This window comes from Podarcis melisellensis (assembly GCF_964234715.1).
Source record: "Podarcis melisellensis genome assembly, chromosome: 9".
Taxonomy (NCBI): domain Eukaryota; kingdom Metazoa; phylum Chordata; class Lepidosauria; order Squamata; family Lacertidae; genus Podarcis; species Podarcis melisellensis.
The window spans coordinates 36,475,670-36,488,976 of NC_138541.1; the positions used below are offsets into that span (position 1 = coordinate 36,475,670).

Genomic DNA, 13,307 nt, shown 5'->3' on the forward strand with positions numbered 1-13,307 from the left:
AAAAAGTCCAATCCATTATTAAGCTTGGGAATTCTACACTGTAAACCATCAGGATTGCAACGATGTGATTTGGGGCTATATTGGCACAGAAACTACTTGAGTTGCCCTGTATGATGACCTCTCTCGGGAGAGAGACAGAGGAAATGTGTTCCTGTTAATTCTTCTCAACCTGTCAGTGGCTATCAATAGCATTGTCCACGGCATCCTTCTGGAGCAGCTGTCCGAGTTAGTGGTGGGTGGCACTGCTTTACAGTGGTTCCAGTCCTGCTTGGATGGTCATTTCCAGAGGGTGATGCTTGGGGAGTGCTCTTTTGGCCCTGTGGGGCCTTCAATGTGGGGTTCCTCAGGGTTCCGTTTTATCCCCAATGCTGTTTAACATCTACATAAAACTGCTCAGTGGGGTTATCTGGAGCTTTGGAGTATGTTTTCAATAATGCTGATGACACACAGCTCTACTACTTCTTTGCATCTGCAGGTGTGGCAGTGGGTGTGCTGGACTGCTGTCTCGCCTCGGTAGTGAACTGGATGAGAGCCAACAACCCAGAGAAGACTAATTATTCGTTGTTATTATTATTATTATTTATTAAATTTGTATACTGCCCTTCATCCAAAGATCACAGGGCGGTTCACAACATAAAAATACAAAATGAGAACACAAAATACTTAATAAAAAACAAACAAAACAATAACACCCCTCCCACAAACACATTTCAATCAGCCAAAGGCTTGGTTATAGAGAAATGTTTTCTCCTGAAGCCTAAAGCTATGTATGTAGTGAAGGTGTCAAGTGAGGCTGTCTGGGGAGAGCGTTCTATAAACAGGGAGCCACTGCAGAAAACGCCAACTCTCATGTTGCCACCCTCCAGACTGCTCATGGAGGAAGCACATGAAGAAGAGAATCAGATGATGATCACAGGATCCGGGTTGTTTCAAATGGGGAGAGGCAAACTGGGGCACGCTTAGTGGGAGGTTCCCTAGACAGGATGGATGGAAGGTCACCTGCTCTTGATGCGGTCACACACACTCTGAAGGAGCTTGGGTGTACTCCTGGATCCATTGCTGTCGCATCTAGAGAGGGATAGCTTAACTTCTTTTGTCAATGCTCTGGTAACCTCTAGATTAGACTACTGCAATGAGTTATACATGGGGCTGTGAAACGTTATTTGAGGTGCTGCCTCTGAGGACAATTTGGAAACTTCAGCTGGTGCAGAATTTGGATGCTGGATTTGACCTATAAAGCTTAAATGGCTCAGGACCACAGTACCTCAAGGACTGCCTCTCCCTATATGAACTGATCTGGACCCTTTTAAATGTGTGTGTGTTGCAAGGAGAGGATTATTGGTTTTTGTTGTTGTTATGGTTATTGTTGTTGCTGCTGCTTCTGCTGTTATGATAGACATTATGTGTTTTCATTTTGTACTTTTATGCTGTAAACCACCCTGTGATCTTTGGCTAAAGGGAGGTATATAACTTAAATAAATAAATGAATAATAGTAACAACTTTCCAAAACAGCTTGTCATTTAACATGGAGAAGGGAGTAGCAATGTTGTTATTATAAAAGTAGATGTCAAAAGCCACCTGGGCACATTTAATTAGCTGCTGTTCTTTGGAACCATCTATATGCATCATGTATGTACACTTTCATTTTTACAGGAATTATGTATTCCACAGTGCTCCCCCCACCCCTGGGAATGTAGCCATGATTGAAAGCAGCCTTCCCCAACCTGCTGCCCTGAAGATGTTATGGACTACAACCTCCATCATCCCTGACAAATGGCCATGCTGGCTTGGGTTGCTGGCAGCGGAAGAATCAAGTGTCCAAATAGACACTTGTCACTCAACCAACAGGCAGCATTAAAATTATTCACAAATTCTAATGCAATAAAACAATAGTCTATACACATGGAAAAGTCCTTATTGTGTGATCATTGACTAACAGCCGCCATCCAGTTTAGAGAAGCTGCTCATCTGCTTATGAAGCAGCAAATATTCCAGGGTGATAAATAGGGTAGCAACATGTCCTTCTGGCTATCACATCTTCCAAGGCTGGGGAAAGCATACCATGGTGCTATTTCTATTTTTTGATGTTACTGATGGTAAACTGAAATCTGTTTTCTTAACTTCAGTCATGTTTTATTGTGAGTCTATTGAATTATTGTAACCTGCCTAGTTGTTATTTCTTAGATTTTTACCTGCTCTTCACCACAAGGTCCCACTATGAACAGTTCTCATGCATTCATTTAGGTGCATTTTACAGAAAAACCTGACAAAAATAAACATGTTGCTAGACCCAGGATTAACAAACCCTCTAAGAACACTGATAAAGGTCTCCAGTGCTAATGCTACCACAGAATGGCAGGTTGAAAAAATAATTTATAGTGAAGCTGACCCATATGCCAAATTACTGTTTCTTCCCAAATGCTGACAGATTCACGGATACAATCTCAAAAAATTGAAAAAAATATAGTTCAAATGCAGTTTCCAGAGATTGAAACCATTCAAAGGACAGTAATATACATATTTTGGTTCCCAAGTTTAAATGTTTTCCAGATTAGAGTAGCTACTCCAGGAAAGGTAAACACACACTTCATATCAGGTACAAAATCTCAGCTAACACTAAGAAGGCATTGTTTTATAACAGTCGAAAACAGAGAGGAAATACAGGACAACATCATGGGATTTTCATTATACACCATGAGCTGGGCAAGCATCCATGGAAAAATATTAAAAATTATTTAGTTGGATTTTCCACCCAGTTAATCAGCCTCAAAACAAGAGAATAACTGTACAAAGAACTGACGTTGCTTAAAATAACTTAAAATTACATTGGGTTGATTCAGGTTTTGCATACTGTACTGAGAACATGAAGCAACAAATCTTGGGCTCACAAACTCTGCCGCACCCCCCAAAAATGGGTGCAAGTTCAGAAACTTTAGCATCCGCTTATAGGTTGACCACGGCTTGTTAAGTCATCTGAATTCAGAAAAATTGTGGTTAATTTTAACCATGGTTAGTTGAAACCAGTTAACTTCAAGCCATAATTTATGAAGCTGGCTTGTTACAACTTAATTTTGTTCAGATCAACTAGCGTTTGCCTGCATTCAGACAATACTAAAAGCCTCATCTCTCTTCATCATGGCTACACTAGATGAACAAGGAGAGAGAAGAGCATGCGAGCCAAAGGCCTGCTGACGTTTGCTCATATAAATCATGGGGTAGTGTTATGTCCAAAAACACCGATAGCCTTCTTTAATTACCTGCCTTGGGGGGGGGGGAAATCAAAAAGATGTATTGACATTTTAAACATGCACACAGAGAACTAAAGTTCTCCTATGCACATTTATCTGAGAGAAAGCCAAATTGAGCTTCTCAATAAATATGTACAGAACTGGGTTGTAGAATTTGAATGAATTCTATTTCTCCAAACTTTCTATAAACATGTAGAAACCAATATGTAGCAACATCACTCCAAAGTGTGGGAATCCCTTGCAGACAACAGCAGTGTCTGGACACAGTCAGTCAGGTTGTGTATCCACAGCCATGACCAGAGGTGGTATGACTGCTGGAAGGAGCACAGAGAGAAGGAAAGCCACGGTGCATCTGTAGCAGCACAACCAGATGCCTTCAGCTGCTCCAGCTGCAACAAAACATGTCTCTCCTGTATCAGTCTCTACAGCCACAGCAGGTGCTGTAACTCTCCCAACAGACTGACTTCACCCCAAAGACGCACTGCTCCATTGTCTCCCACAACAGACAGATGCCAACAAGAAACTTGGGAACCACGCAACAAAGCACCGACGGTAACAATTTTAACAATTTACAGAATCATCAGGATTTCAGACGTGTCAGTGCTTAACAGACTAAAGACACATATTCTTATTAATTTCTTGTTAAATCACAGGCCGTAAGGAGCAATAAGGAAAGTAAAATGACTTGTGACATGTTTTCTGTTTGGGGGTGTTGAATAATGTAATGAGACAAAACCTCTTTTTGTATAGATCACTGTTGCCCCATGAATTAAAACAACAACTATCAAACTACAAAAAGGAAACAAGCATTTGAAGGTTGTGGGGGGTAGGGAGAATAGTACTCCAGAATAGCTTGGCAAAGTTGAGAAAGGCATCCTGGTTTATAATTTGTGTCTATGAAAACCTAAAATTGTCCACTGAAAGCATATTTTCAAAACTCTCTCGTACACACATCAAGGGTGGCCTGAAGAGCAGAAGCTTTCAAGTTTCTCGCCGAGCCCCTGCAAATTACCAAGGATGCACGGAGAACTACATATCATTATAGAAGTATAATCGTTTACTAGGAGTAGAGAGGGTGGTGGAGCATGACTCCAATAGCTAGTATTTAAAGCCAACAATGACATCTAGTGGACACTAAATGTAAAAAAGGAAGTACAGATAAGAAGGAGGATTTTTAATTTCATGTTGGAAGTAATGCTTTCATGTTGGAAGTAACGCTTTTGGAGGTGCAACAGAAACCTTCGCCTCCCCGGAGAAAGAAAACAACACAGTGATTGTGAGTCTCCTTTGCCCAATCCTGTTCTCCGCTATTTCCCTTATATGCCACCCTTTCCGTACCACCCCACCCCCATGATTCCAATCACTGTTTTTTTCTCCTTGTATTTGTAACAGAAGCTCTCCTAGCCAATATGGGATCACACAGTGAACAGGATGACATCACAATCCCACATAGCCCAACAGATTTCACTACATGACTGTATCATTAAATGCAAGCAAAGCTATTCAGAGTGAGGGCAATTCTGTCTGGATCAGGCAAGCGGCTACTCCCAGCCAACTAGGAATCACTTCTTAAATCAGGATGGCCTAACACTACAGAACCAACCAGTGTCTTTGTCACTGAGGGCAAATACATTCAGAAGGATAGTAATGCCTCCCGAATATGTAATCTTTTTGCAGACAGCAGAAGCAATCATACACACACACAAATCACCAATGGGTGAACTTCCTGAATGTTCATTTAAAGCAGCAAGTTCTACTTTTTAAAGAAAAGGTTGTTTTGTTTCCTTTCTTGACCCAGAGATTAAATTACCATATTTTTCGCTCTATGGGACGCACTTTTTCCCCTCCAAAAATGAAGAGGAAATGTGTGTGTGTCCTATGGAGCGAATGCAGGCTTTCGCTGCAGCCTGGAGAGCGAGAGGGGTCGGTGCGCACCGATCCCTCTCGCTCTCCAGGCTTCAGGAAGCTATCCGCAAGCCTTCGGAGCGTGGTGGGAGTGCCCGCCGGGCTCCAAAGGCTTGCGGATAGCAGGCAGCAGCCCGAATTCCAGGGAGCGCAGCGCTGCACACCCTGGGCTTTGGGCAGCTATCCGCAAGCCTTCGGAGCCCGGCGGGAGTTCTGCCAAAGCCGTGCGCAGCCTCTCCCGGCTGGAGAGGTTGTGCGTGGCTAAAGAGGAAGCCAAGACAGCCAGCGGCGGGGGAAATAATTTTTCCCCCTTTATTTCCCCCCCAAAAAACTAGGTGCGCCCTATGGTCCGGTGCGCCCTATAGAGCGAAAAATACAGTAAAATTCCCAGGATGCAACTGTGATGCTTCTTTAGATGAGACAGTTGTGACCAACTCAGTGCAATTTGGAACTCAGCGCTTATGGAAGTTGTAGCTGGAGGGCGCAAAGTTGGGGAAAGCTGACCTACCTTACATTATTCGACTTCGGGGGAAATTATACATAATGCTGTAATGCAGGTGGAGTGGAGGGATGAATTTGCATAAGATGGAAAGGCAGGCACATTCCCACACATTTGTGTGTCCTAAACCAAACTTGGTAAAGCTGGTACCATCTGTGCTGGCTGGGGCTGATGGGATTTGTAGTCCAAAACTGCTAGAAGGCACCAGGTTGGTGAAGCCTGCTCTAAACCCTAGTTAATGCTATTTCTTTCTACTCTGGCAATTTGTGTTAACTTTAAACTGAATACAAAATGAGAGGTTGCCCCACTGTCTCCTCAAGTGGGTCTTCTCAATGATAGAACCTCCCTCAGCTAATTCGTGAGATGGAGACAGCAGTGGCTTTTAAATACCTCTAAATAATGTATCTTTCTTTCCTAGATTCTAATTCTTTAACTTTTTAACTCTGTTTCGTACACTGCTTAGTTTTATTTGATATGTAGCCTTTTTACCTTGTTTCAATGTTTTTTACCTTGTTTCTGGAAAGCTTTTGCTGAATGTCATGTTAAAAAAAAACAAGCACCATAGACAATGTATTCTCTGACTGAAAATAACTGGTCTGACAAAATGTTTTAAGGAGTAAAGCACACCTACCCGGATTTCCTGTAGATTGTGGAAGTTGTTTCCTACCCTGACAGAGATCTTACTTGGAGTGTAGCTTTCATCTGATTTATAATCTGCATAAATACACAGCGTTTTCACTGTTGTTTTCCTCCTGTAAGTAAAAATAATAATTAAAAATGGCAAAACTGAAGCCCTGTTAAGAATTATCCAATATATGTGTATGTGCTATTTATTTATTTATTTACGTATTTTTATACTGCTGTTTCATAAGCAACCAGGACAGTGTTGAACAACAAGATATAAAACACTGTTAAAAAATACAGATCATTGTTAGTGACTGGCTAATTAAACAGCTGCAAAGGCTCACTGGCATAGAAAGGTCTTCAAGAGCTGCCTACCAAATCTCTGGTGGAAGGGTGTTCCATAGCATCAGTCTGGCAACACTAAAGTAGAGGCCATTTCAGCCTCTGCAAAAAGGGGGGAAACTAATAACACTCCTTCAGAGGATCTCACTGATCAATGTGGGACTTAAGGACTCAGACAGTCCTATACAGTATATATTTAGTTAGTATGGAAAGTTCAACACTTAACTTATCATTGTCTATCTTAATTATTTTATTCTGAAACATTACAAGCCACTTTGGGAACATGCTTGCATGGTGGGTGAAAATCCCTAACACGAAAGACAGCTGACAGAAATGAATTGTTTCATACCAAGAACAACGTCTGTTATTTTATCATATACTTCTAAAGAGACTCGTTCAAGGGCCAGCTCTCGTATGCCTTCAATATGGCTGTGCTGACAGGAGGAAGGAACCAAAAGGGTCTTCCTCACTGGAAGAGTACTGCATTTAAAAGGACTTTCTTCTGTGTAGACACAGTCACAATTGCGCTGCAAGGTTATCAGCACCAGTGTATGGAATGGCATGTTTAGGCCAATGTGCTCCAAGACCTTCAAGGTCATTCAGAACACTTTGGGTTAGGCACACAGCAGACATGGAAGTATGCAGACAGCTCTGCAGTTAAGAGATCATTGGCTTCCTTGGTTATCCTGATGTTCAGCCCCTTAGAAAGCTTAACTCTCCTTGTATAATTTTTTATATTTATTTTTATTTAAACCCCATGTTTTTTTCCCCTGACAGGGACTCAAGTCAGCTTATAGGTTCAAAAAAACCAACAACTAAAAACATAGAAAAAAACAATAATTAAAAATCCCAGTAAACATTGACAGAAATTTTAAAACCATACAAATAATTACAGTAAAAATAGCCAAATGCCTAATTATATGCATATAATCTGAGGATGGGGGACGGGAGGGCCATTATGGGTAACTTGCACCTCTCAACTATTTTTCTTTCCAGGTAAGCATATGAACAATAAAGTGTGTCTTGTCTCAACACATGGAAGGGTGGGTGAAGTTCAAAGTCAAGACAAACTTGCAGGAATATGAGAACAACTAAAGCCACTGAGAAAGGGAATCCATTGGATTCTGAGCTTATAGAAACTAATTCAGAACTACTGGCCCTGAAACAAGTTCAGATTTCCTCAATCATTATGTTTGACCTTTAGGCAGCAGCAGTTTTAAACAAGCCAAATATCTACTAACTATAACATTATGAAGCCAAGCTATAGTAGGAAAGTTTCAAAAGTTATAACTTCAGACCATTTTACTACAAGTCATGTTTGGGGATTAGCTCTGATAAATAAAACAAAATAACACACTCCTTCTGCAGCCTCTATCTTTTGCCTTCTTCCAATGAAAGTAATAATGACTGCATAAAATCCAATATATATAATATTCATTACCTGAATTGAATGTTCACCAAATGAGGCTGTGATCCATCAGACTGCCAGTATGTTTCTAGATTATCATCTCGTAACTGATCTACACCGAATCCTAGTGTGGAAAAAGTACATATGGGTTTCACCACTGCACTCCTATGATGGAGATGTCAGAAACATCATAGTACAGTGGAATCTCGGTTTTTTTAACGCCATCTGTTCCGGAAGACTGTTCAACTTCCGAAATGTTCAAAAACTGAGGCAGGTACTTCCGGGAGCATTTACTTACAGGAAAACTCAATACGGAAGCCACGTGGCACATTCAACTTCTGAAACGTTCAAAAAGGTTCCACTCTAATATCATATATCCTAGGATCTGGGAGGCCCTGTTATGGTTCTGAACAAACTGGGAACAAACTACTAATAGAGTACTGTCACCATAGTTATCCAGAAAACTCCACTAGCAATATTGGACAATTGGTACAGTTTCTTAGAGCAAAAGGCCATATAACGTAGAAAGGCAGATACACATTAGATAATTTAAATCGACACAGAAAATCACTCTGTCTAAGTAGTACTTGAGAAATTCAGCAGATATGAATAGTTTGTATGTGCACACTTTGCACTTACCTGGTTTACAAGAGGAAAGTGACCAAACAGCTTGTGATCCAATTTCTCGAACAGTTCCAGTCCTTTCCAGTTGCTTTGGATCTGCACCGGGTGGTGTCTTGTTAGCAGTGGTCATTTTTCACTAGGAAAAGGAGGAGTTACAAAAGTGTTTAAAAAAATAATCTAGATTCAAGGCAAAGGAGAAGGAAGAACAATATTTTGAGAGTCTGCCACAAACACAGCAACTTTTGGTGGCAGTGTAGACAGCCTCTTTGGCACATGCAAATAGCATATATGTAGTCAACTAATTAAATATGCCTGCACTTGATGCTAGCACAACCAGGCTACTGAGTGGCTGCTGGGAGAGGAAAAGAGAAACCTAACATATTGAAGAAGGCGCTACAGCATTTAGGACCACAATCCTCACCTTTAACATTTTGTATGGGGAAAGTCTAGGGATAAGTTGCATTTTATGTTGCAAACCATCCTGTGGTCTCTTGATGAAGGGCAGTATATAAAGGCAATAATAATGATATATCATATTAATAAGGATATATTTCAGACTATTCACGGTCTAGTTGAGGCTAACCTTTGGCCCTTCATATGTTGCTGTACTCCCATCACCCCTGACCACCAGTCACATTGGCTGGGACTAATAGCAGTTAACAGACCAGCAGCTCTGGAAGGCCCCAGGTTAGCCACCCTTGGTCCAGTTATATAGTAGGGCTGCAAACCTACAGACACCTACAGAAGAGTAAGTTGAAGTTAACTTCAATAGAAACATGCAATGGGATGAGGCTGCAAGAATATCTATTCTGAACATTGTACAGAAAATGAAACAAGACATATTAAGCTATCTGGACTAGTGGGAACAAAATCTGTGCAAAATATATTCAGAAAACCAACTTTGAAAGAATTGTATAATTGCATTTTTCCTTTTCAGAAGCCTATGTGGAATAAAGGACAGTTAGGACTTGGACCAGGGACAGCTAGGTTCAAATCCCCACTCAGGATGAAACTCAGCTGTGTGAACTTGGGCCATGAGTATCTCTCCATCCCACAAGCTTGTGGGGATAAACTGAGAAAGCATCATAGATGCCCTAATTCTGAACTCCTTGGAATACAAATCAAAAGAATCAGCATTTTTTGACTCTCCTTTTTTATTTTTCCTTCCGTTTATTTTGCATGTTTAATTAATCACCGATTTAGCTGAAATATATCAAATTAAGATAATAAAAATAATGCATATTTAAACTGTAATTAAAAGAGCAATTCCCAGATCAGACACCAGAAGGCAGTCTTTTCTGAACAAAATATCCACAAACTACTATCTTTTTTTGTTGTGGTCCTTCATCTGTTTAGCACAAGCAGTAAAAGAAGTAAATTGTTTTTTGCGGATCTAGTCACAATAGAAACATAAAGAGCCATTATCAGGAATGAATTATAAAATAATTACACAACGGGAAAATTCAAAGAGACCTTTAAGTTGTATTAGTTACAGCTACTGGAATAGTTTCAAATTTATTAATAGCAATAACAATTTCCAGTGTGTCAGATCTGGTTTCCAAACAGTTTTCAAATTCTTCAAAATGTCAAGAATCTGTGGTTTGCAACCATGCACCAATTGCGTCTTAGGAAGCAATTTTCCATTGTAATAACATGCTGCCTTCATGGTTGGAAAACAGAATTTTCATGCAACACAAATGAAGAATGTTTCCCTAGACACAATTACAGAGCAAATATTCAGGAAGTCAGACATCATGGCACACTTTTTTCTGCGAGACAAACAATATAGGACATGGTGGTTAAGACTGTTTTTGCAATTAATAAAAGACCAGTTTTTGCAATTTCTGATCTTTCCTCTAGATAATCTAACCCATTCTTGTAAACAAGCCCACCAACAGAGGGCCTGCAAAGGAAGTACAAAAATTTCCATCCCTCCTGTAGCAACCCACTGCATTTTTAAGCTGGGCCAGGAGAAAAGGGCATCCCTTCTCTGGCAGTCCACCTGGTTCTATGCTAGATGGGACAAGTCCCTCCATCCCTCTACTGCCAGCCTTTTCATTTGCCTGAATGCAATGCCTTGCTGCCTATGTGCTTTGGAGAGAAGGAAAGCATGGCCATTCTATCGGTTCTTCTGAGAGACCAGCCACTTTTGTCCCTTCCTAAACTGTTGCCTGGCAGCATTTCATATTGTTAATTTGCTTGAAACTATTATAGCTACATATGCCAGAACCTATTTCAAATTTTGGGTGCCGATATGCTCCAAAGAAGCCAGAATGTCACAGTAATCAGACATAATGGTCACTAAAATAAGTTGTCAAATAGATGAATTCTAATGGACTATAAAATTTCTACCAGTATTGGCTAAAAAACCAAGCATGGTCATTGACATCCGAATTGCTGAAGGCAAGAAGCAGGTGTTCTCCTCACAGGTATGCTACTGTTGCAAGATCTGACTACTGCCTCCTTTACTCCCCCAACAGTCTTCAGTTGAGGGAGATGAGTTGCCACCAAGGCAAGTCCTAGGTGCTGCTGCCACCACTTCCTCCTCTTCCTTTAGTTATTATTATCCTAGCTGGATCTCATTAACAGTGGCTGCTAGAGAAGGCTGAGTGGCTAGCTAGGCAAGAGGTCTGCAAAACAACTCCATCACAGCGGACAACTAGGAGGTTGGGCATATTTTGATAGGATGTTATCTCACATCCCTCTCAGAGTACCAAGGAACATGTGCTAGGGTGCTATAAAGCACAGCCTTCCATCTTCTTCTAAACAAGTAACACCGCTACTTTAACAGACTTACAGGCCTACCAAGCTGTTTTTGCTGTTGTCACATGAGCAGTCCTCATATGTGATGGTGGCTGTGTCATGTGTATGCATGTGCTATGAATGTGAAGTTCCGAAGCATGATAGTCCAAACGGACATGAGTAAAGTGAACACGTGCAAGTGTTCCGCATGCAACCTGCGATTTTTAAATCCACCTGGCATCTGTGCTGGCCAGTTTCCTTAAAGCATTAGCATGTCAGTGGCACCAATGGCCAATGAATTAAATCAGGTGCTGCCACATAGAAAGCAATCCTTCTAACAAAAGACATAAGGAGATGCTGTGCCCTTTGCAGGGTGCATTGTTTGAGTGCACATATGCACGGTAATGGGACGCGGGTGGTGCTGTGGGTTAAACCACAGAGCCTGGGACTTGCCGATCAGAAGGTTGGTGGTTCGAATCCCCGCAACGGGGTGAGCTCCCATTGTTCGGTCCCTGCTCCTGCCAGCCTAGCAGTTCGAAAGCACGTCAAACTGCAAGTAGATAAATAGGTACCGCTCCGGCGGGAAGATAAACGGCGTTTCCGTGCGCTGCTCTGGTTTGCCAGAAGCGGCTTAGTCATGCTGGCCACATGACCCAGAAGCTGTACGCCGGCTGCCTCAGCCAATAAAGCGAGATTAGCACCGCAACCCCAGAGTCAGCCATGACTGGACCTAATGGTTTTACCTTTATGCACGGTAATAAACTTACCAGAAAAGTCAGATAACCCAGATCAGCACCTGTGCTTCACTAACCCACGTCAAGTCGCTGCCTACCATCTTCCTTCAGTTCAATGAACTAACAGAACAACATCAAGACCCTGGCTGAGGTAAAGGCAAATGACATTAGCTTCTTGGGTACACCCAGACAGGAAAGGGATTGTGAAGGAAAGGTTGTCTGCTCATGAGCAGAGACACTTTCTCCCTTGGTCAAATCCTTCTGTTTTAAGAAGGTACCTCTTTTCTTTCTACACCCTGACTCAAAGCGTTCCCCTACACCTGCTGATCGGAAGGTCGGCAGTTCGAATCCACACAATGGAATGAGCTCCCGTTGCTCCGTCCCAGCTTCTGCCAACCTAGCAGTTTGAAAGGATAGCAGCACGAGTAGATAAATAGGTCCTGCTGTGGCGGGAAGGTAAATGGCGTTTCCATGCGCTCCGGCTTCCATCACAATGTCTCGCTGTGCTAGAAGCGGCTTAGTCACACTGGCCACATGACCCAGAAAGCTGTCTGTGGACAAACGCCGGCTCCCTTGGCCTTAAAGCGAGATGAGAATCGCAACCCCATAGTTGCCTTTGACTGGACTTAACCGTCAAGGGATTCTTTACCTTCACCTTCACTTCATCTCTGTATCCCATGTCCTTTCTTTCTCTTTTTCTCCACTCATTTTTGTTCTCCTTTCTTGTCTCCCATTACATCTGGCTGCTGGATCTGTGTTTTTTTGGGGGGGGAGGGGACCCGTTTCCCTCCATTGGCGAAGGAAGAGCGGCAGGTGGGCGAGGACGGGCGTCTCCACTGCTACCTTACCTGTTCCTGAATTTTAACGGCGCGCGATAAATATCCTAACTGATAGCATTAGAGGCCGAACCTCCTCTTGTGGGGGAAAAGGGTACATATATTACAGGCGAAGGAGAGCGAGCATGCTGTTCAGGGACGCGGCTTTCCCTCAACAGAACCAGCAACAGCAGCGCTACTTACGCTTCCCGCGTCCGGCGCCGCCGCCAGCGGCTCCGTGGCCACGCCCCCTTCTCCGCCAACCCCTCCCTCCCCTCCCGTCGGCTTCACAGACACTCCGTCGCTAAGCGATGGCGTCACGCGCAGAGCGGCCGCCTCGCCCTGCGCTTCCGGCGCTCTGACCC

The 13,307-nt window shown here is 42.4% G+C and overlaps 1 protein-coding gene across 4 annotated transcripts in view; it reads right to left on the reverse strand.

The window, feature by feature from the left end:
- Window positions 1-13,270, reverse strand: part of ANAPC10 (anaphase promoting complex subunit 10) — a 111,943-nt gene extending 98,673 nt beyond the window's left edge. For 2 of the 4 annotated variants that reach the window (XM_081926252.1, XM_081926251.1), the window contains exons 1-4: window positions 13,147-13,270; window positions 8,667-8,787; window positions 8,061-8,151; window positions 6,285-6,405 (exon numbers count right to left, since the gene is read on the reverse strand). In XM_081926252.1, coding sequence (XP_081782378.1) covers window positions 6,285-6,405; window positions 8,061-8,151; window positions 8,667-8,781 — 327 coding nt within the window. In that variant the 5' untranslated portion in view covers window positions 8,782-8,787; window positions 13,147-13,270. The other 2 variants (XM_081926249.1, XM_081926250.1) reach the window with 2 other exon arrangements.
- Between the last annotated feature and the right edge of the window lie 37 nt (window positions 13,271-13,307).